The 23,563-nt window shown below is 45.7% G+C and overlaps 1 protein-coding gene across 4 annotated transcripts; it reads right to left on the reverse strand.

Moving 5' to 3' along the window:
• Positions 1-211: 211 nt before the first annotated feature.
• pax3b (paired box 3b) lies at positions 212-22,411 on the reverse strand. Of its 4 annotated transcripts, none has more exons than XM_070906269.1 (9): positions 22,327-22,411; positions 21,516-21,751; positions 21,171-21,300; positions 20,638-20,781; positions 8,005-8,204; positions 7,229-7,394; positions 6,472-6,686; positions 3,398-3,677; positions 212-246 (listed from the first exon to the last, which is right to left on the reverse strand). In XM_070906269.1, the coding sequence occupies exons 1-9, from the start codon at positions 22,409-22,411 to the stop codon at positions 212-214; spliced, it is 1,491 nt and encodes a 496-aa protein (XP_070762370.1). The 4 variants fall into 4 exon arrangements, with proteins under 4 accessions (XP_070762370.1, XP_070762371.1, XP_070762372.1 ...); XM_070906270.1 differs by having other exon boundaries at positions 3,398-3,682; positions 6,465-6,686; XM_070906271.1 differs by having other exon boundaries at positions 229-246; positions 3,393-3,677.
• Between the last annotated feature and the right edge of the window lie 1,152 nt (positions 22,412-23,563).

Here is a 23,563-nt window from a genome sequence, read left to right on the forward strand (position 1 = left end):
TTGGTCTGATATTCCTTCTTGTGGTCCCTTCTTCTTCTTCTTTTTTTTTTTCTTTTTTTTTTTGTCCATTTCTCCACCAAGAATGAATAATACAATGTCCTGCAGGAGAGCATGTGTCCCGGTAAATGGTAGCAAAAGTTTGGTCCGTATATTAAAAGGTTCCTGTCGCTGTACACGCAAAATGTCCCTCTGTGAAGTCCAAAGCTCATGATCAGGTGATTTCAGGCCTCAGATAAGGAAGGGCACCTGCAGAAAAAAGGGTTGAGACAGATGTTGAATTATTACCAGCGAAAAAGGATTTAAAAAATAAAACTGGAAAGATGATAAAAGAGATATATGGCTGCAATAAATTTTGGGCATGTGTTTTAGCGTGCAATTCCGCTAACATATGGCTATTGTTAGCATAGCATGTGCTAACAGGGGTTTGGGGTGTAAGGTCAAAGGAGGGAGATGTGCGAACAGAATAGTGTGAAGATGCATCAGATAAATACTATATTTCTCACACTCACAAGCAAATATGCAATTAGAATAAAAAATAACCTTATATCCAGGGTATGATGCGTCATTTAGTGCACATGCTATATAATATTCAAATATTCAGAATATTTTGACCAGGTACCAAAAAAATGTTTTATTTATGTGGATTTGTCGTCCCTTAAGCCTTTAAAGCCTCTTCCACACTGTTAGCAATACAATCCTGAATGATTTGTATATTATATTATATTTATTGGTATTAAAGTAGTACAATTAAAAAAATATATTTAGTCTAAAAATATTGGAATGTGATCTTTTTTTTAAATTGTAGAATGTAACTTTACAAAATCCACAAATTCTATGAAAACAGGGGACATAAAGAATTTCATATATGAATTTCAATGCATTGATTAACCCTTGTGTTTTGTTGATTAGTTAGTTATAATATTAGTTTTCTTTTCTTCTGGCCATATTAAAATGCATGTAGAAGAGCATTAACACTTTGCTTTGCCACAAACTGATCTTGCACATTTGATGACGGTAACAAAACGAAGAGTTATTACACTAAATATTCTGTGTTTTATATGTTATATTGGCTATGCATGAAAAAAAAATATATTCCTTTTATATCCGTTTTTCATATTACAGTATGTCCTACAGAACATAGTGGTGTTACGAGAGGTCAAACCAGACACTGTTATAAAACATTTAATAAAACATTTAAATAAGCATATTTGGGATGAGGGAGGAGTAGTGATGAAGTACAGTCAACACCAATCACAGATACAGAGTAGATGAAAATCTATCCATGTTTTACAGCTGGACCCAAAACAGAAGAAACGCGTTTGCACACTTGAAGTGCCGTGTTTTATGTCTCCGGTCTCTGAGCTGTGACTGCCACCACGGCTGAACAGGTAAAGAAAGTTCATCCAAAGAGACAGACTCTACAGTCTTGGGCACACCGATTGACAGGTGACCTCTGCGAAGCGCTGAACTCCGGTGTAATGGCGGCTTAGCAACAGAGACATTACCCAAATAAAAACAAACAAGGACTTTGTGGACTACCGCTGTAGTTTCCGTGAGGCGGTCCAGTGAGAGCTACGTGTCGTCAAAATGTGCCGCAGTACGGTCCGGCCTCTTACTCTGGAACCTGGAGCAGCACCATTCAGCGCTGCTTCCCCAGCTGACCTCAGCTCTAGCACCTGTTTCTAATAGCCGCCCTGCCAGAGGCTATTAGGATCCGTCCACCCCCAGAAAGGACCTTTCCTCTGCAGCTCCAAACCCAACCGCACACCGGCTATCCAGTCGCACTGATTAATCACATCAAGATGGACTGCTCAGGCTTGTAACTCTGCGGAGGTGTATGTGAGTGCGTGTGCTGTCCTGGTGGCTGCCTTTGGAGTGAGTGCGTGTGTGTGTGTGTGTGTGTGTGTGTGTGTACACGCACAGTGCCACATGCTAGAGGTTTTTCATGTGCGTCGCCTTAATTCTTTATTCTGTTCACTTTGAGATATTTGACCGAGATATTTCATTAGACATTTGCTGCTCTCGGATATTAAGGCAGATATTCATTTGATACCTGCCGCCCCACAGAGCTGCATGCAGCCGAGTCTTGTTGGACCGGTGCCGCGCTCTTTGAAGGGCCCGGTCGTCTCGAGGTTGCCACGGGGTCAGTGGATGAACCTGATTGGTCAACCCCCTGTGGACCAGATTTGGAAATCTGGTAATCACGCTGTGACGGAGAACGACGTTGCCTTCCGAGGTTCGATGGAGGTTTGTTTGAAGTAGATTTTAACCCTTAACGTAACAGTAATGTGAAGTGAAAAGACCCTCTCGCTGCTGGACAGGTATCGCATACTACTGGAGCTCCACTTCACCCTGATGGGAGCTGACACTACGGCCCACCTAACCGCAGATTTCAGTATCAGCGCCGGGCTGATCGCTTCAGATCTGCACAATTAACCCCAACACTTGAGACTGCATGATTGGACCAATGTTGGACAAATGTTCACTGCCTTTAACAAGCGGCACTGCAGCAACCTGTGTGTTGTCTGCTGCATGCACGACTGCTTTTTTTTCTTCCATCCCTGGAATCAAAGCAAGGAATTTGCGGTTACAAGTTATGTGTGTTAGACCACTGGACTACCAGAATGCCCGATAATCATACGCCGTATCGGCTGACTTGGTTCAGATGTTTTCATCTCAATTCTTTCACTGAAAGTAAGTGAAAGGCCACTATAAGACCGGGCCAGCGGTTTGCACTCGAACATTGGAAAGGTCTTCAAATTACATAAATTCATAGATTAAAAACAATCCTGTGGCTTTCTTGTTTTGCGGTTACGTGACCTCTAAGCCCAGAGACAAGCTTTTCAGACATTTTGACAGATATATACATATATAAACAAGTCTGCAACTGCGAGAGCCACTACGACTGCTTTGTAAAATCATTCACATCATTACAAAATGTAAAAGCATCACTGAATCAAGCTATGCAACAATAACGACAGTCGGTGTGGGGTTTTTTTGTTCTGTTTCCAGTAAAGTTTCTAACCCAGGAGCAGGGTTTATAGCAGGAAAAGCTGTGATTAAAGTTGTCGTGGCAGGACCAGGATACCTTCTGTAAAGCGTGTCAAGCATCACCTAAAGATGAAATAACTCCAGTCAGCGAGGATGGAGTTGGTGTTGATAGTGGCAGTGCTGTACTTAAGTTCAGTTTTGAGGTACTTGTACTTGAGTATTTCTATTTTATGCTACGTCATACTTCTACTTTTTGTTACCTGCTCTGTGAAGCTCTTGGTATTTTTTTAAACGAATGACTGAACGTGCAAAGGAAAGGTTATTATCATCACATGTGGTATTGGTTTGAATTTGTCCGTGCAGGGTGTGGAGGTGAGAATAAAAAGGTGAAGTCTATTGACCTTACTTTGTCCGTACTGGCCGTACTGGTAGGACGCCACGTGGTCGACGGTGTAGCCCGGTGAGCTGTAGGAGGGGGTGCAGTAGGACTGGGAGCTGGGCAGGGAGGGCAGAGCCGACATGGAGGGAACGCTGGTGAGACCCTCCAGGCCCTTGATGTGATCCATGCGCTGGCTGCAGCTGGCGGCCATGCCGGCAGGGGGCTCGAGGCCGCCAGTCAGAGGGGAGATGGCGTAGTCGCTTTGGGGCTGATGTGGCACACCGCCCGGGTTCAGCAGACCCATCACCTGATCGGGAATGAAAGAGAGAGAGAATTGAAGTTTTGGGGTGTATTTTGTACTCTTATCAGAGCTCTTTGAATGGCTCTAATGTTGTTGTAGTTAATGCAGGACAGGTGACAATGGATCTGTCACCGTCCATTTCTTTGTCCATGTGGACGTCATCAGTGGAATTATGAAAAACTGGATGCGGTGTGGAATGTTTTATATTGCAGTGATTGGCCCAAACACTGAAAACCTAGTCAGCAAAAAGAGGACATACTTTTACAGAGTTTTAAAGAGTGGTGGAGCATCGTATGTGTAAGATATGTAACACAGGAGTGTGTATAATGAATCAACACACACCGAGACAAACGCATGCACTTAGGAAATCCCCGTCGCTGACATCAAAAGCCCGTCCCAGACAGAGATAGCACCAGAAAGGAAGAATTAAGCAATTTGTCTCAGATGCACGGCTCCACTTATTCTAAAATTCCTTTTTGACACCGCTCCAAAAAAGATAACTTATCTCCGAGAAAGATACGCCGACAAAGATAACACAAAAGAAAGGTCTGTGTGAGCTCGGCTCTGTTCGGCCTCAGAATAGATTTGCAGTTTGAGAAATCCGTTAGCTCTTGACCTGGTCTTTATTAGCAACCAGATAATCAAATTTGGGGGAATATTCCTGGGCCAGCAAAGGACGGAAAAGAGCCGCGGGGCAAAGTGTTTCAACAAAACAAGACTCTCTACCACCACCCCCCTCCACCCCTCCTTCGACGCTCACTGAATTTACCTGTCTATCATCAAAGTGCTCAGTAAACCGTTAATAAGACATAGAGACGGGTTTTATCACATATGAAAGTAGCTCTTGCTGAACCTGCTACCTCTAAATGTATCATATCCCACCTCGTCTACAGAGCAAAGGCCTCGAGGCTCCTCCAGTTGTCCTAATAAGAAGCAGGTACGCAGCTCTTTGGGTCCTCTTGGCCCTCTAAGTGACATATTATTCTACATCCACACACACACATGGTCCTGCTTAAGTCATTTCCCAAGTAGGGGAGGTGAATGGAGGAGTCCATGTTGATTTGGAGAGGGGAGTTGTGTTTCCTCCCATGCCCGGTAACATTTTCCTAAAAAATTAACCTGCGTTTGGAGGGTTTGGTTGAAACAGAAATAGTGAAAGGACACGCTTTGGCGGGTGGGGGGGGGGGCAGGGACACGTGCTCTTCAAACTGGTGAATTCTAGTTTGGTGACTCTCCTGCTTGTGCTTCTATCTGTTTGCCTCTATCTCTTTAACCTCCACCCATCAGCCCTCTCTCCTGAGCCTCTCCCTGCCTCATGAGATGGCTGCTGGCTGGCCCATCCAGGGCGTTTCATATTGTAACGCTGCTGTTGCCAGCGGCCTAAATCAGAGCATCCAGGAGTTAGCGGGGGAAGAATGTCGGGACGGGGGGAAACATCTGAGACGGGACATTCCTTCCCCGCTGTATGAAATATATACAAATAAATTAGAACCTTTGCTTTCCCGTGGAGGAATGTCCAGGCAAACATTTTAAGAATGCAGCCACGAGCAGCGTCCCTTGAGGCTGTAGTATAGTGTGGAGTGTATAACAGTGCACACGTACGTGACCATGAGGATGTCTAGCTGCCTCTATGCACTACTCTGTTTGTAAAGTGTATATAGTTTGTTCATGTTTTATGCATGCAGCAGTTTGAAAGCACGAATGTTGCATAAGGACGGACTCTGCAAATGGTATATTCAGAGGAGCTTACTGTCCCAAACACATACAACTTTGTTATTTGTGAATAAAAATGGCTCCTTTTTTTTCAAATAATACAAATGCAGTAATCAATCTTCCAAATCTAAACACAAGGTTGAAGCGCTGACTCAACCATGTCGTGTAATATTTGTGTAAAAGATGTTGCAGAATCCTTAACTGATCCTCAGAAGGTCGTGGGGTTGATCAGTTATCTGCACTGTGTGTTTGGGTCCCTGTAGTGATGTGGACCTGTGTCTCCGTCTTCACACCGCCTGTTCTCTGAGGAGCCAGACTGCGCCAGGCTGAAATCTCATTTTCTGCCTGTTAGGGTCTCTAAGTCCTCCGTCTCCTCTGTTATACCCTCTGTCTAGGTGCAGGGACCTTGGGACTTCATGCCTGGATAATTGGCTGTAATTGTCTTTTCACTTCTCATTTGTCACACACTCAATTGTCCTCTTGTCCTTCCAGAGTCATCTCACTTTTCTCCTCCACCGGCGAGTGACCCATCCTGCAGTGCTGCCGAGGACGGCGTGATCGCAGAGCGTGCAGTTTACGGCGTGTAGTGGACGAGCGGATGAACCGGTAAGCAGTTAAGCGTGGGCGTTTATGTGCTCCACACCTGGGTGAAATACGACTTGAGAGGAGCGTTTGACTTTTTAAAGCTCTTGATGTATTGTGTGAAGCTCTGCGTCTGACGGGGTAAATCATGCGGATCTCAACCGGGTTCAACTCTTTGAAATCATGTTCAAATCTAATTCTGCCCAGCTCTGGTGTGGCATGTTGAGGGTTTTATCCACGTAAAACTATCTTAGTCTCCTGGGGCATGTCAAACACACGAGTCTTATTCCTGTCAAATGAATGCACTGCAGAAAACTTCAATCTGAGGGCTAGTATTCACTTCTCCTAACAGTTGGAACTGCTTATGAGACGTGCGAATCTCATCTCACTAATTCATTTGCTTTACTTTCTTATAGGAAAAAAAATCTAATAAATTTGAGGTTTAATTGATTTAACTGCTTTGACTCAAAGCAGCTCAAATAGACGTTTCAGGCTGTAGTCTCACCTGAGGAGAGAGTCCGTTTCCTATGGCGGGGTTCATGGGATTGCCCGGTCCTCCGGGGCTCACGAAGCTGTCCGAGTAGCCCGAGAAGGAGTGGCGTCCGGAGGCGAGGCAGTAGGCAGAGCCTCCTTCTCCCTGCCCTCCACCACCGGAGGCTTGGTGGCCCGAGGAGGGAGGGAGAGGCTGGGGCCGGTGCACCGTGCTGGGGGGCTCCGACACTACCAAAGGCATCGCAGAGAAAGTTCAAACACTTTTAAGAATTGTCAGTTAAAAGTCAGTTGCCGCTGGGATCAATGGAAGTGCAACCAAATCCAAAACACCCAGCGCCCACTTTGTCGTTACTGTGTTGAATTTTCAGAAGCAAAACTGCCTGAAAACGTGTTCAAAAGAGTAAATGTTCTGAAGTTTGTTAAGTTTTAAATACAAAAGTCAACAAATAATAGTTTTGCAATAAAAAGCAATGCTTCTGTCAAAATATACTTTGTTTAATATAAAATTATGGATTTCAAAATGGAATAAAAAAAGCGTATATTTACACTAAGGATAGCGATTCAACATAAATCATCAGACTGTTGGTTTTCTAACTACAATTTTAGAATTTATTCTTTTCAACCTCAAATAAATTGTCTCTCTGTGGGAAGTTATTTCGACCACTGAATGAAAAATGAAACAAAGCTGTCTTTCATTTTCATACAACAACATATAGTTTATTATCAAACATTATGTTCATATCATGAAATAAGATTTTCACATCTCTTACCTTGTGCTATAGATGAGGGGGGGTAGGTGCTGTCAGAGAGCTGGTATGGGGGGATGCTGGACATGGCTGAAGGTGGGAAACCCCCTGGGATCAGGTGATTAAACGCCATCAGTTGATTGGCTCCCGCTTGCTTCCTCCACCTTGCCCGCCTGTTGCTGAACCAAACCTAGGAGGACAGTGATGACGACGCGTTATGTCATGTTACACAATCCATATGTTGTTGTTATCAGCCGACATTTATGGAGGGAAAAATCACCACGTGTTCTATGTGACGCTGAAAAGGAAGGCGAGAAAAAAAGATGCGTGTGTGTGTGTGTGTGTTAGATGTGCATCATGAGTGTGTGTGACATGCCGTGTGCACATGGACGGGGTTCATGCTGGGCCTGTTTATGCTTCCCATATGGAGCCTGTGGAGGAAAATTTACTGGAGTCCAGATCAGAAATAGTAAAGTCCAGATTGGGGCCCTGGGAGTAAGTGTGTGTGTGTGTGTGTGTGTGTGTGTGTGTGTGTGTGTGTGTGTGTGTGTGTGTGTGTGTGTAGAGCAAACAGAGATCAGCAGGTTGCCATTAAATGGTCAGAGAGTGTAAGGGTAAGGGGTAAGGACAGGCCATCAAGTGCGTGCTGGTGTGTTATGTTCGACAGATGTGAATGTGTGTCCATCGTATGAATTCCTGTGTTTAACAAGCTAAAATCTGTTTTGATCTCTCCAGTTCCTAAAAAGCAGACATTTTGCATTTTGTAGATATTGAAAATACATGCATGCGTCCCCTCGTACCTGAACCCTGGCCTCGGTGAGTTTGGCCCTCTGAGCGAGCTCCTCCCTGGTGTAGATGTCGGGGTAGTGGGTCCTCTCGAAGGCCCTCTCCAGCTCCTCCAGCTGCTCTGCCGTGAAGGTGGTCCGACTGCGCCGCTGCTTCCTCTTAAGCGGCAGATCGGGCTCCGACTCCACGTCCGAGCCCTCGTCTGAGTGACTCGCTGTTCAAACGCAGGAGAAAGAAAAAGGAGGAAACGGTCAGGATGAGATTTTCTCCCCATATCAGATGTTTGACTGGGAAAAAAGTTGAACATACAACAGAACTGAAAATAGTTTTCACTCGTTTTCTTACAGTTTTCACATGACCACTTATAGAAGGTGGATATTTTCCTTTCTTTACACACTGCCACACACACACACGCACCATCAGGCAGCGGTCTTCCTCGTGGTCTTGTGGCCAAACAGGCCTCCATTCAGAGGGAATATTCTGAGCCTCAGGAACAATCCCACTGGACAAGATTCCCAGGGCACCACAGGGGGGACTGGTGGACTAAAAGCCACACAAAAGGCTAATTTGGATCCAGGGGCCATTCTTTGTGTGTGTGTGTGTGTGTGTGTGTGTGTGTGTGTGTGTGTGTGTGTTGCCTGGATGAGGGACAAGGTAAACGCTGTAGATATGAATCAGTCTCAAGTCTGAAGACATAAGCTGTCAAGAGTCTAAGTGGAGCGTAAAAAGTTTAAATCTCAACTCAAGTCAAGCCTTAAATCCCTAGAAGCCATTATCCCTATATGTTAAGTCTAGTGTCAAACTAACTGAGATTGAATTTAATTTAATTTATACTGTATCTGGGGCTTCAATTATCAGCTATTTTCATTACCGCTTAATTTTTAATGGATTGTTTGGTCAGAAAATAGTGAGAAACGCCCATAAAAACATCTTCAGATCGCTTGTTTTGTCTGAGCAACAGTCCGAAACCCAAAGTTATTACATTTCAAATGATATCAAACTGAGAAAAACAGAGAAGCTTTAACCACAGAGGGACTCATCATCATCATCATCATCGGTGTGATCTTCAGCCTGACTGAGCTGCAGTGATGTTACGTGTCCCGACAGCTTTTGTGTTCCCACTTTTCATCTCTGTCTCAGATCAGTATTAATACTATTGTGAGCTACGTTCTATAAGCCAGCAGCTCAGGTTGTAGCTCAGTACTTCAAACACCCCGTCTAAATTCACCAAGGCCAATGCACCCACTTTTTGTGTTACACTTAATTAATTCCCCCTCAGCATAGGGGAAGTTTTGTGTGCAACACTGTATTAGTTCCCCCTCAGAAGCAACAATAAAATACAAGAGAATCCAAATAGCTCAGGGCCCCTCATGTGAAACTGATCCTCTCTCCCCCTTCGGCGGTTTTCTCCTTGCAACACCAATAGCAGTGGGAGTCAACTTAACATGCATTAGGAGCAAATTGGTAAAGAAACATTCAAGCATGAGGGAGGCAATAAGTAAAATATTTTCAAAGGGGGGGGGCGAGAGAAATGGAGACATTTCCTTAAGCCTCTGCTGAATATATTGCAATTTTGCACTCATAGATTTCTTGCTCTGAGTTTAGCATTTGAACAGGGCTGATAGAGTCTAGCATTAAAGGGGGGTGGGGGGCACATCTCCTCAAATGGATGCAGAGAAAAGAAGCACAAAATCAAAATGGCCACTGTTGCAAGCTTTCAGTTCAATCATCTGCAACTTTTTACACGCTACTTCTGAAACACAGCGACAGCAACTTTGACGGCTTTGCAGAACGCGTCGCTCTCAACGAGAAGCTCGCCAGCGTCTTCTATGACTGGGGGGGTAACGGGACTTTTTAGATGGTGGGGAAGGAATTCGGGGTGTGGAGTGTGGGGCTTTGGAGTTTTGGACAGGATGGCTGAAAAACAAGCGATGAGGCCTTTTGTAGCCTCCCCCTCTCCGGTTCCTGCACGGAGGAGGGCCGCTAGGAATGCTTTTTCGCTTACCCCCCGACTTTAGCAGCATGCACGTTCCTCAGCATTTCACAGGGATTTGGGCCCTGGGAAAGCTGAGGCGGCCGGGAAAATCCTTAATCACTTTGGAATTACCTATCGGTTATGACTGCTACCGGGGTTTTGAGAACTTTTCAAAAGAAGCGACAGAGTGGCACCTCTGAAGTCTCAGGAGTCTGGTCGTGATACAATCCTGAATCAGATCCTTCACAGAGGACTCATTTGTTTCGCCTCACTTCGTTGGATTGTTGCATCACTTGATGTTAAGATACAAGATAAGACTGACGTTGGGCCAGTGCAACATAAAGATACCAGGAGAGCGAATGCTTTACGCTGACAGGTGGAACACCGGGTGATAAAAATGGCGACCAGCAATGTGTGAAACAGCACGGAGAAAACCTCACAGTCGCACATTTTTCGCTTCAAACAACAGCAAACGCTCCCAACAAACGTGCTTTTTGCACTTGGGCACACCACCCTCCTTAAACAAGCACCACCTTCTCCTCCCTCTTCTCTCTCTCGGGTCTCCCCCCTTCTCACCCTCGCTCGCAGCCTCTCTTTGTCTCGCTTCTCCCCATCCCTCTCTTTTCCACCCATATTTCTCTCTGTGACTCTCGGGCTCTTTGTTGCTCCACAGAGCTGAGGTCTTTGCCGGCGATTTCCACGCTCCATCTGTGGAATCCGTCATGGCTCCCTCGGCCCTTCACAGTGGAGGGCTGTCACCTGCCCCACGGGGGAGCTGGAGGGGGGACATAAAGAGGCTCCGCAGAGGGCTTGGGGGGAGGTGGGGTGGAAGGGGGCACAGCCGGGGGCATTCTAGCCCTCCCCCCCCCCCCAACAAAACACCCCCTTCCTCCAGAGGGAACTGTAAGAGCACCTGAGGGGGTGAGAGGGCAGCGGAGAGGGGCAACAGGGGCTGTTGTTGCCGATGTAAATGTACCCATGGGGATAGTCTGTCTGGGCATCTGTGTTGCTTTTTGTTGTTGTTGTTGTTGGTCGAAGCAGTTTGTGGCCCTCTTAAATGCACGGACACTAGTTGAGGTGAAAGGAAGTACGCCCCCCCCCCCCCATCTTCTTCTCTCTTCAGTTACTCTAAAACAATAAAATCCTGTCTGTCTCTTTGTATGTTTGTGTCCAGGACAAAGCTCGTACCGTCAGTTTACTGTGACTGGTTAAAAGGTGAAAATAAGATGAAACGAATATTTAGAACAGAAAAATTTGTCTAGAAAATAAATACAACCTTTTATTGTCCTTTTTAAATTATTTTGAGAAACTTCACTTTCTTATGAAAGCATTTTCTGAGAAGTGTCCTGTTCGAATGGAAATCCCATTTGGGCGCATGTCGACATAAAATCTGGGTGAAAATCAATTCAAACTGATCTGCTGCCTTTAATTTTGGCTATTTTACAGCAAAATCACTTGAAAATCATGAGCCTTTACACTTTAGACGGCAACATGTTACATATAAGATCCCGAGTGAAAGCTGCTTTAGCTGAGGCTTTCAGGTGGGAGACACAACTCAAATTTAAACATTCTCAAATTTTAAAGTCATCAAACAACAAACTCCAAACAACTTCCTGGATTTGTGAGTGTGTGTGTGTGTGCGTGTAACCTGAAAGAAGCATCAACCACACGCCTGAAATTCTAAAATATAATGTAATGCAAATGAAAGTGGCAGGTGATGAAGATTCACGGGGTGACACATGGGGGGTGGAGGGTCTTTTGGTGGCAAACTTGTGCCAAGACGGAGGGCAGCCACCCAATCACCCCGTAAGCTCGGTACTCCCCGCAGCTTGGCTCAGAAGCTCATAAACACACACACACACACACACAAAGACTGTAGCTGCCCAAACACACGCCCTTGTGCACACACGTCCTCAGCGCTGGGCTTCCCCTCATTCTATATGCATTTTAAGGCTACGATAATCGAGCTTGTCAGCCCTGAGGCGTCTCCACTTTAGCGTCCATTAGCAGTACCCCCCCCCCCCCACCCCCCCGCACACATGCCTGTGAGAGTGGCCAAACACACACACACACACACACCGACAATACTTTCCAAAAATGACCTTTGTAACGATGAAATATAATGCCAAATCAGCATCAGGCTATGCATTACCTCTCTTACTGAGACAAAGAGGAGCAGAGGGAAGAGTCGAGGTTGAAACCCCCCCCCCCCCCCCCCCCTCCCCGGATCTGTTCCAACCTTGTAAACCTGTGGTTTCAGAGTGCCCCCTTTGCCGTCATCGCCTCGCTATCCCTAAGATCTGATCACATCGATTTGGCACCGTCAAATAGCCTCGGCCAATCAAATTATCCACTCTAACCGTCATATCGCTCCCTGCCTGTATACATATGCTATATCTTAAAATGCTGTATTTAGAGCCCCTGTAAACACTTGACTTCTCTCTGTATACTTTCGCTCCACCTCGGCTTAAAGGAACGAGGGGGGGTTGCAGACATGCTACTGGCTCTTGTCATTTCATCAAAATAGGAGAAAATATGAGCCTTAAAAGGGTAAAATTATCTGAGTAGGAGAAGGCCTGGAAAAGCAGCCTCGGCAAGATCGCCCGGGAGCCGAGGAGCATTAAGCCACAAAATAAGAGAGGAGCAGTTGGAGGGGGTGGGTGGAAGGGGTTAGAGGAGAAAAGAAAACTGTTTAATTTAACCAAACCGAAGCCCTGAGAGGCACACAGTGCATGAGACCCCGAGCCAAAACAACCTCTCCAAAGCCAAGAAAGCCCAAAATGGATCCTGCCGTGCAACGCCATCCCATGGAAGAGAGAAACGAGGAGGAGAATAGAGGATTTAGCTGAAACAGACTGTTGGAAAGACTTCGGCATTGCTGATTTTGTTTTTTTTTTTGGGGGGGGGGGGGGGGGGGGTCGGATGAGGACACAAAGGCTTAAATATGTCCACTGAGACATGAGGCAGTACGCATTGAGCGTGTGTGTGTGTGTGTGTGTGTGTGTGTGTGTGTGTGTGAGGGAGTGAAAGGGTGTGTGTCAAACTTGGATTTTGGGACTTGGGGGAATTCACTGACCATATGTGGACTATTTACACCCCTCTTCGGACATCCCAGTAACTCTTCTGGGGCTTTGGTTAATAGTGAGGGTAAATTGAGCCTCTGACACGTCGCCCCCCCACCCCACCCACCCCACCTCTTCTCTCCACCTACCCCTCTCAAAAAACACAAAACAAAAGGCAGAGGAGACAAACGCAGCATTTATTTGGGCGGGCCGACCGTGCTGCTCCTATTCAGAAGCCGGGGGACTAAGTGACTGGCCGACTGCATTAAACAGTATATAGAAGTCAAGACGGGCAGATGCTGGGCCAGATAATGGCTCTACTGACAGCTTATGGACCCATCTGTGACTCTTTCTGCTGGGTTAAGAAAAAGATGGTGTGTGTGTGTGTGTGTGTGTGTGTGTGTGTGGGAGGGGTGTTGGAGGGCGAACTCACTTGACTTTCTGAGGAGGAGTTTCAACCTTCACAGCTGCCCTGTAAATGAGAGTGTGCCAGAGCTGTGTGTGTGTGTGTGTGTGTGTGTGTGTGTGTGTGTGTGTGTGTGTGTGTGTGTGTGTGTGTGTTGTGGGTTTTTCAGCATGGGATTGTGATTACACAAAAGAAAAAAGATGAGCAATGACGTCGTCAATCACAGTCTTGTTACGCTACAAAAGAGGATGGAGGAGTCTGATGCTGTCAGCAAAGAATCATGAGTTGTTGAGGATGTGTGGGGGGGGCGGGGGGGGGGGTGGATCAGGAAGTGGTTACCTGTCATTTGGAGCTAAATGTGTTTCTAACCCTGTTTCCTGCGTAGCGCTGGGGGAGAGTGACCCTCCGCGGCCCTCTGACCCTGACTCACAGCTCCAGTCAGCGGGGGAACTTGTTGGAGTCCAACAAGGTGAGCGGCGAGCAGGTTAACCGTCAGTCTCAGTTTTTACAGTTGACGAGGAGGATGTCTGACAGCTTCATCTCTGTAATTCTGCTCCGCGACTACAGCGGCTATTAATGTAAACTTCCACATGAATTTCAATTTCCGAGAACATTCTCAAAGTACTTTCTCCTTAACATCGTGGCCACGCTTTAACAAAAACAATGCAAGTATGATGAGATCTAGCGGGACATTTATGTGCTGTATAATGCTGCATTCATGTTACACGGGTGAGGGTGGATCTGAGTTTCAGATGGTAAATGTTACGAAGGAAACTCCTGGTTTGGCAGTGAATCCCTATTTAAACAAGGAAATACCTGTAATCAGGTTCCACAGAGCGGTACATTCATTCAAAAAAACCCGAACAAAATTGATTATTTTCATCGCACACTGCATTTTGAAGCTCGCGCTGTAAAGCTCGAAGACCAACACGGCGACGAAGTGTGAAAACATAAATATGTCTTAAAACACAGTTGTGAGTTCGCCAGAAGCCTTCAAGTTTGAGTGTGTGCACATCGGTTACTGCAAAAAAATATTCCCACACGGCACGACTACAGCATAAACACACACTTTAAGCCTCTTTCCCGACGCGACACAAAAGCTTCTGGGCTAATTAGTTAACAAAGCTCTGAATGAAAGTCAGGCTTCATCAGTCAGGTGATTGACAGCTGCCTGTCCCCCCATCAGCAGCATAGATGCTGCATTTACTGGCCTCTGGCTGGCCTCTGCAAACTCTGACACTCAACCCTAACCCCGATTACACACACACACACACACACACACACGCTAAAAAACAGCCATGCTCACAAACACACGGACGGATGCACGAGAGGAAAAACACGCACTCACATTCTTCCTTACTTTCTCAGAAACACACACAAACACACTCATGCACATTAAAAAACACCCCCCCCCCCTCTTCCCCCCCAGCTGTTGTGCCTATAGTGCATACTTGCAGCAGATAAAGAGGGGCCTTATTCTAAGGCGAGCCATTCTACTTGACCTTCGCTGGGCCTTTTCACTCTTTCACTCCCTTCAAACCGTCTTTGGGGCTCGCTCGCTCTCAGCTCAATGTGGCTAGTCCATCACGGGTGAAGGCTGGGGCGCTACAGCGGGTCTTGAAGGGGGAATACCCCAAATACCCCCTGCCCCCTCCCCCCTATACACACACGCACACACACACACACATGCACGCACAAGCCCCCTCCCTCTCAGAAATCACCCTGACTTCAAAGTTGGTGTGCATTCATTAATTGCCCTTTGAATTGATATCAGAGGGTCACAATAAGAGTGTGAAAGGAAAAAGAGGCTTTAATGAAGCATAGAGCAGCCATTCATTTGCAGATAACTATGTTTTCATGCTTGAATAGTCATCATGCATGGGCTTATTAGAAAAAGACTCACGAGAGAGGGAGGAGTGCAGGACGAGGAGTGAGGGACAGAGGGACAGAGGGACAGAGAGAGCCCCCGGGGTAGAGGAGAGTGATTTGGTGCTCGCCACTTGGCCCCCGTGCCCCCCTTTGCCCTCGTGCCCAGGGACTCACTGAGTGACACATTCATTCTTCCAGCGGACAGACAGAGCCCTCTTCACCAGACGCTTGGCTCAGGCCAGTTATAGCCAATAGCTATTATAAGATCCATCGAGATCTTATTGGTTCTGTCCCGGTCCGATTTCATGAGACAGAAACACTAAACTGGCAACTTTTTAAGGCTACAACTAACGATTACTTTCATTATCAGATTATCTGCTTTTTTTTAAATTATTCTCCCAATTAGCCGATTAATCATTTGGTCTATAAAATGGTAAAAAAAAAAAAAAAAACACACATTAGAGAAGCTAAAACCGGAGGATTTGGTGTCCAAAAAATGACCTCATTGATGAATCCATCAGCGATCGACCGGTCGGTGAATTGACAAATCGTTTCAGCTTTACAACTTACTGAAATCATTCAAATGAAATGTAACATGGTAAATAGTTAATTCTGCGTGTTCAAAAACATCTTTTGTGATTGTTAACTTTGCTGACCACAGTTGGGAATATCAGAGCACTGATCATTCATGTAGTATGTAGAAACATACACGTGAAAAGTCACTTTTTTTTATCTTGGAATAATGTTTTGTTTTTGTTTTATCAGAAAACACTTTACAGTGTGAGTACTTCAAGTGTCACTGACACTATGATAACAACTGCAAACAGCTGATGTAGAGAAGTGAGTGTGAGTCAGTCTCTTCTCAAATCCCTCTGGAGACACCATCATCATCATCATCATCACGCTGCACCTCCTGCTGTCAGCCCATTCTCCACCTCTGCTTCTTCCTCTCACTCCTCTCTTTCCTCCTCTCACCTCCTCTCCTCCCCCCCCCCCCTCCCCTCTCCTCTGCCCTGGCACTGACCCAGTGTGTGCCCACATATCACATTTGCAGCACGCCATCCTTCACCCCGAGAGGCAGAGAGACCCAAGTTCTTCATTCACTGGCATTATTTACACAAACAAAGTCCTACTCCGTTTCTGTGACAAAGCCAGCTAAATCTTTATGGCTCTTTCATGTATTGTCTGCTCTCGGTTCTCTTTTGTCCCCCGGCCATTGGCCTGGGCCCTGGATACAATGAGCCCGGGGGAATGGAGGCAGATTGAAGGAATGCGCCTCAATAAACCTAATTATGACATGATGACTGCGCTCACCATGGTAGGGGTTTTTCAAAGATCCCGGGCTTATTCAATTAGCCCTTTCCAGGATCTCCTTTCACCAAATAAAGTTATCCCTTTGACTGTTTGCATTGCAGAGTGGAATGTGTGTGCATGTGTGTGCATGTGTGTGCATGCGTGTGCATGTGTGTGTGTGTGTATGTGTGCACGCACTCACACGGCTGGCCTAAATGGAAATGTATCGGCCCTCAACAAGGCTCCTCTGTATTATCTGGCTAATTTCACCTAACGAAGTATGGACTCTAAAAGATACACTGTGAAAATGTGGAGCAGGAGGAGGGGAGGAGGCGGGACACCGTGACTGTTTTAATCATTAACTTTGTCTCCAGGGTTAATTACTCTGACGCTGGGAGTTTGGTACAGCCCAGCAACAGGCCTGCAGGGCCAGCGTTACTGCCAAATACATAAATACAGAGAAAATGGAGGGGTGGGGGGGGGGGTTTGAGTATGAAATTATTTCTGTCTTAACTTATATTTACTGATAGTTTGGAAGATGTGATTAAATTTATATTTACATGTTAAAAGATCACATTTTAATTATTTATTACTTATTACTTATTATCAGTATTTAACTAATCAACAGGCTGTGAGAACATGATGTAGTGGCTCCTTAAAAGACCCATAAACTCCCAGCTTTGACCATATAGAACTAATGGTTACTATATAATAATAATAATAATAATAATAATAATAATGTTCATTCAGAGAATTAACTGAAGGGCTTAAAGTTTGTGGTTTGCACATTTCTTTTATTCGTTAGGGTGCTTTCTTGATATTTAGTGCTGATGATTTATATGTTTAAAACAACTTGTTCCAAAACAGGCAGCTTACCAAATGGAAAATACTTCAATTAGGCTTCGCTGCTAAATCAGATGTAGTTACTGCAATCAATTTTTAGGCCTGACATTTTGAAATTGTAACACAATATATTTAGAACTTGATTAGAAACTTGATGGAAGTGGACTGACTTTCCTTTGTGCGCTCCGCGGGATGGAGCCCAGATATGAAACGAGCTGCGCGCCGCAGGCTGAGACGAGCCGAGAGAGAGGGAAGGAAGCAGGGGGAGAGGGGCGGCGTGGCTCTCCAGATGAAAGTGAGATGAAATAAAAGAGTCGATTTAATCTGCTTGAAGAGATTTGGAGAGCAAGTGGTGGAGAAGGAGGAGGAGCGGGGGGGGGGGGGGGGCTCGGAGCTGTGCGCAGCGCAGGACGGGTGGCCGGGGGGGCCCATTGTGAAGCTGCGCTCCGGGCCAGACCGGGGCTCTCCGGGGAGAACATTGGTCCCCATTCACCAAAAACACTCTTTAATACACTCCCTCCGTCATTAAATGTGACATAGCACAATATCGACATCATTTAGAGGACATTATTAATGTTCGAGGGGGCAAGGCCGGGACTCATCAAAGCATCAACGATAGATCATGAGTTACAGGCCGGAGACGTCTCAGTATATTATTAGCGTCATCCTTCAAGGCCACTTTGTTTTGTTGACCAATTACAGTCTGAGTATTATGGCAAACACAGCAATTAGGCTTCATTACAGCTGCTGAATCGGACAATGTTGTCTTTTCCGTTTAAAGGCGCCGGAATTACAAATGCAGCAGGACAGCGAGTTATTCAACGTTTACTGACGTCAGAAAGACCAAATAAACCCGCAACGTGTATAAATACACGTGTACTTCATGTAAAGACCCGCAGAGGATCTAAATGACTGCTTGTGGTGTTTCTTATTGTCACTTTTGGACTTTCTCTTCCTCCCAAACATGCGCGCACACGTCACACCCCACATTATGTTGCTCTGACTGGCCCGTCTATATCTTAAATGAGGGGGGGGGGGCGCTTTTAATGCGTATTTGTGCGCGTACACGTGCGTTAGAGCGTGGGCGAGCACGCATCCTTGGGCAATACGTGAGTGGATTTCAGAGGCCTCAGTTGTCCGTCTGAATGGCGGCCGGCTTCTTTAGCTTCTTTAGCCGACCCCTAAAGGAAACATTTTGTAGGTGAAAACGGCCATTTTCTCTCGGTGAACGGGCCGCAGCGCTCCCTGAATAATTCATCCTTCATTGCGGCCTCATAGTGTGTTTTGTCGGGCCTCTCTGTGCAGAGGCTTCTCTTTCTCCGGCTGAATTATAAACAGGTCGCCTTCTTCTTTAGCGGCGGCCAAAGCTGTTTCCAAGCTGGCCTTTTGTCCGCGCGCAGCCCAAGCGTGAGCCCCAAATAGACTCTCGCGCCTTTGTCTCCCAAGTTCATCCCTGAGCGTCCCGTTGTGCGCGCGAGGCGTGTCTTTGTGAGGACTTGGAAACCGTTGAACAAATGTTTGATCAACTCATCTGGGGGACATTTTGTCTCCTTCATCTCTCCTCCCCTAGTTTACCGATGAGGACGGAGACGGTGCGCTGAACGTGGAGCCGCTTAAACCGTTTAAAAAGTGCAATCTGCTGAACGCAGCCTGTTTGAACAACTCATTATGGGGGCCGTTTAGTGTCTGGGGGTGGGTTATTACGTGTTAAAACATGAAACATTCAGAAGGCAACGTCGCCAGCTCTAAAATGTTTATCACAACTCCCGTCACCTCCAGCGGTTCTTTTCCTGGAATTAGCCGGCCCCATTTCAATGCAGCTGTCACACTCTGAGCCCGGGAGCTCGGCTCAACAGTCTGATTCAATTTCCCGAGGTGAGGTGAGGAGAGAAACGCTGACATCGATTCAGCCGAGCAGCGCATCACCCGCACGAAGACACAAACTCAGGAGAGGACACGTGTCCATCGTGGAGGTGAGAATCATTTGTGCCAAACTGAACGAGAAGCCGAGCGTGACCAATTTCCACTCTAATGACGTAAGCAAAACGTAAAGTAATGACATTCAGGGGAAAAAAGGCTAATTAGCCCCAAAACGCTCTCAAATGTCCAGTGAGGCTTCTGTCTGAGAAACTGAGTCATGTTTTATTCTTTGGCCTCAAACACATCCGGTGCCACTTTATACAGTTTTCACCCCCCCCCCAAAAAAACAAGTTGTCCTTGTTTAAAAGAGTCTTTGTTAACAAGAAGGTTTTTCTTAAATAGGAATATATTTTGAACACTTGATTTGCAGTTTGTTTATTCGACCTCGTTCAAATAAAAACTAAAACAACTTGAATTGCATCGAAAACAACGTATCTAAGTCATTTCAATTATTTTCACTTATTTTCACTCGTTTAATAAAAAGAAAATGTGATTTTTCGACTTTTCGTCACTTCTTACAGTGGACTCTAAACACTAATAAAAATTGATTTGCTGCATTGAAAAAAACAGCCAAACTATAAACAAACGAAAAGAAATATGAACTAAGTTTCCTTAATGTATTAAGGCATCACACTTGAACGTGGTGGGTGAATGTATCGTGCATCCTCATCCACACTGCTTTTAAACCGCTGCACACACACACACACACACACACACACACACACACACACACACACCCGACTGCACTCTCTCCTTTCCCGCACAGAGCCATCACCTGCTGTTTGATTTACGGTACGGCCTCATGGGAAAAGCATTAGCCGGAGAGATATGGTCGATAAAGGACTCCCAACAAAGGGCGACACGCACTCTCCCCCCCCCCATCCAACAACTTTACAGCATGCTAAAACTTCACGTGGAGGCTAGTTGTGCGACTAAATAAAACTCCTTTCCTCCCTGCTCAGACGCAAGCAACAGGTTGGAGGTGTGCAGACCGGACATTTGTGTCCGTCCTCTGTAATTTAATTCCCTGGAAATGAGCCTAATTAGAGAGCCGTGGGTGAACAAGCCTGTCCAGTTTTCACTGCGCTAATATTTCCCAAAGCACAGCTTAAATAGACAGTTTGAGTCAGCTGAATGCTAATCTTCCCATATGGACTCACTGAGATGATATCTGATCGAACAGGCCTCCGCTGGGCTCTAATAATGTGTGTGAGGTCACTGATATGAAAACGATAACCCTCTCGTGCACCAGCCACAACAACCCGAGCGGTTCACTCACATCTGTCTCCCAAGATGCCCTCGATGCTGTGTTTGGCCCTCCGCTCGCTGTCCTCCAACTCCTTCTTCTCGATCTCATCTTCATCCTCCTCCTCGTCGCCTTTCCCCCCGAACTTACTCCGCATGATGCGACTGATGGAGCTCACTGCAAGAGTCCGTTCAAAAGTGGGAAATGCAAAAACAAAAAAAGTAAGTAAAAGTAAAGTAAAAAATAAAACAAATGATACTCACAAAGTGTTAATTGGCTCTACATTAAAATAGGGCATTCATTTGAAATAAATGCGCGTTTGTCAAGATTCTCTAAAAATTAAAACACTATTTGTCAGATTTGTTTTTATTAATCTACTTATTAATTTTCTTTAAAAAATAATAATAATAAATTTAAAAAAAAACGAGGAGGCTGTATGTCGAATTAAAAAAAAATATGGAATATAAAGAATGATGTCCAAATGGAAAAATAATCTACTACTACTAATAATAATAATATTAATAATCATAATAATATATAAATCCAGTAATTTCTGCCCTTTTTACCTGAAGGCACGTTGTTGCGGTCACATATCCCATCCTTCAGTAATTTATCCCGAATCTCCCAGCTAAACATACCCGGGTTTTCCCGCTTGTATTCTTCTATTCTCTTCTCTACGTCCGGCGTTGTTCCCTGCTTCAAAGGTCAGAAAAGTCGCAGTGTTTGTTCACTTTGTTGTGGCCCTCGGGGCACAAAACATACGTCTCCTTTATAGATTAAAAATCAACAAGTTAATGTATTAAGTTATTATATTTGGAGTTTAGCAGTCAATGTATGAATTTACATCAAAATGATTTATATAATCTGCAAACACAAGTGGTGGTGCAGGAGCCTCCACCTCTGGTTCATACCTTGGGTTTGCTGCCACCGATGGCCCCGGGTCTGATGGAGCCCGTCTCCTGGTACCGGCACAGGATTTTGGACACGCAGCCGTGGGAGACCCGGAGCTGTCGGGAGATGACACACGGCCTGATGCCGTGGTGGGCCATCTCCACGATTTTATGACGGATGTGGTTGGGTAAGGGTCTGCCATTTATGAAAACCCCTCCGAGCTGGTTCACTCGGCCTTGACCCAGCGGGGTGGACACTACATTTAATCAAAACAACGAGAGGAACGTGTGACCAAAGTGGAGTAAAGATTTAACTGAGTGCACCAACAACAAGACTGAAGGAGAACGAAGCAGCAGTTTAATTTAACTGCTCCAGAAACACATGGCAATAAATGTTTTCCTTATTGTATTTTACGCCATAAAGTTAGAACATTATCCCACTGAAAGACTGTCATTATTTATGAAAATACAAAAGTGTTATGTTAACAGCCTATAATTTAATATATAGCCTACAAAGTTTACTAAAAGTTGCTGGAAGCATACCGAACATTGTGAGAAAAGAAAAAGTAAAATAAGCTTCCAGCTTATAGTGAATGCATTAGGAAATATGTCAGTTCAGCTGAGTTGTCCAGTGAGATGTGAGTCTTTAAGACGTTCAGGTCCTGTAACTGTACGGAGTTTGTGTTTCTAAGCCGAGGTCTGGGGCCAGGCTGGATGACAGGTCTATGGCTACAGAAAAGCAACAGCGACTTCTGACTAACTGCTGGAACCCAACTCTCCTCCGTCAACATCCAGAGCTGCAACCTTCCCTCTGGCAGTGTGATGCCTTTACCTTCCAGTGGGAACCCACTGCGGGGGTAGTTCTGAGCCAGCGTGGGTCGCATCATCCTGGGTAGTGACCCCGCCAACGCAGTCATACCTCCACCGACCCCAGTGACTGCAGGTCCCTCCTCCTGACGGGGAGGCTGCTGCTCCGACGCCGAGTGTGCAGCGCGAGGACGCCGTTGAAATCGCCTTTTTTTCCGCCCGTGAGGAAGCTTCCCGGAAGGTTAGCCTCGGTTAGCCTCGGTTAGGGTTAGCCGCACCCGGGCTACAGCCAAGCACCAGTGTCCCGGGACAGCCTAAACCCTCTGAGGAGTCAAATGTGACGACAAAAAAAAAAGAAGAAATTTAGATTTTTGGATGTTGAAGAGTTCGTTTCTGAGTCTCCCCGGTTGTATTCGCCAGGATGGAGGCTCTTGGGAGTGTGGTTACCCAGGCGGCGCAGCGAGGGCGAAAATATTGTTGTTGTTTGTTGACACCGGTTCAAAGTGAGAGGAGACAGTCGAAAGTAGCGCAGCTCTTCTCTCTCCCCGTCGGCGCTCCCGGCTGGGATTGGTCGAGACGGTACACCCGGCGCGCAGCGGGCCGCGGGGATTGGCTGAGGCTGAAAACTTTCGTCCTATCAGAGACGCTGTCACAGTTGCGCTCGGACGGGGACAGGGGCGTCGATTCATAAAACCCAGAGCTGCAGCAGAGTCACTGCATGAACCAGAATATTCTCTAAATCCGCTCATGTGTTGAGTGAACTACACGGAGGAAAGAGAAGCATCAAATGATGACTGACGAGGAATCATTATTTGGTTAATGTGGTAAATTATTTCTTGCTCACCAAACTATTTCTGCACAGACGCACACTTTGGTCCTGATGTGAGCTTTTTCCAGTAAATTACAGTCGATTAATCATCTCTCCCCTCGAGTCTAATCCTACAAAATAACAAAGGAAAGAATTAATACCCGGACTGTGCACGTTTACCACACAGACTATTAACGTGTACCGACCCACAGAAACCCAAGAGTGGAATGTAATCTAATGCAACAGACAATAAAAACACTTCTATAACTTCATTGGTTGTTTATATGAGGTGCACGAAACATTACAAAACACTCTCAGTCTAATGGAGCACCTGCACTGAGCACGGCCTCAAAATAACAACAAAGACTGGACATTTGGAGAAAGTCACAGTTACTTCTGGGCTGATTTTGCGTGATTATTTTGTCGCATTGTATTTTACTTCATTGACAACTGA

Source organism: Enoplosus armatus, chromosome 5 (assembly GCF_043641665.1).
Source record: "Enoplosus armatus isolate fEnoArm2 chromosome 5, fEnoArm2.hap1, whole genome shotgun sequence".
Taxonomy (NCBI): domain Eukaryota; kingdom Metazoa; phylum Chordata; class Actinopteri; order Centrarchiformes; family Enoplosidae; genus Enoplosus; species Enoplosus armatus.

Bases quoted from the DNA above. Each gene is read 5' to 3' on its own strand.
- pax3b (XM_070906270.1), bottom strand. From the start codon at position 22,411: ATGACTGCGTTGGCGGGGTCACTACCCAGGATGATGCGACCCACGCTG. The intron at 21,301-21,515 runs GTATGAACCAGA...TGACCTTTGAAG, and splicing joins TCGGTGGCAGCAAACCCAAG to CAGGGAACAACGCCGGACGT. The intron at 247-3,397 runs GTAAGGTCAATA...TTTTTTCTGCAG, and splicing joins GTACGGCCAGTACGGACAAA to GTGCCCTTCCTTATCTGAGG.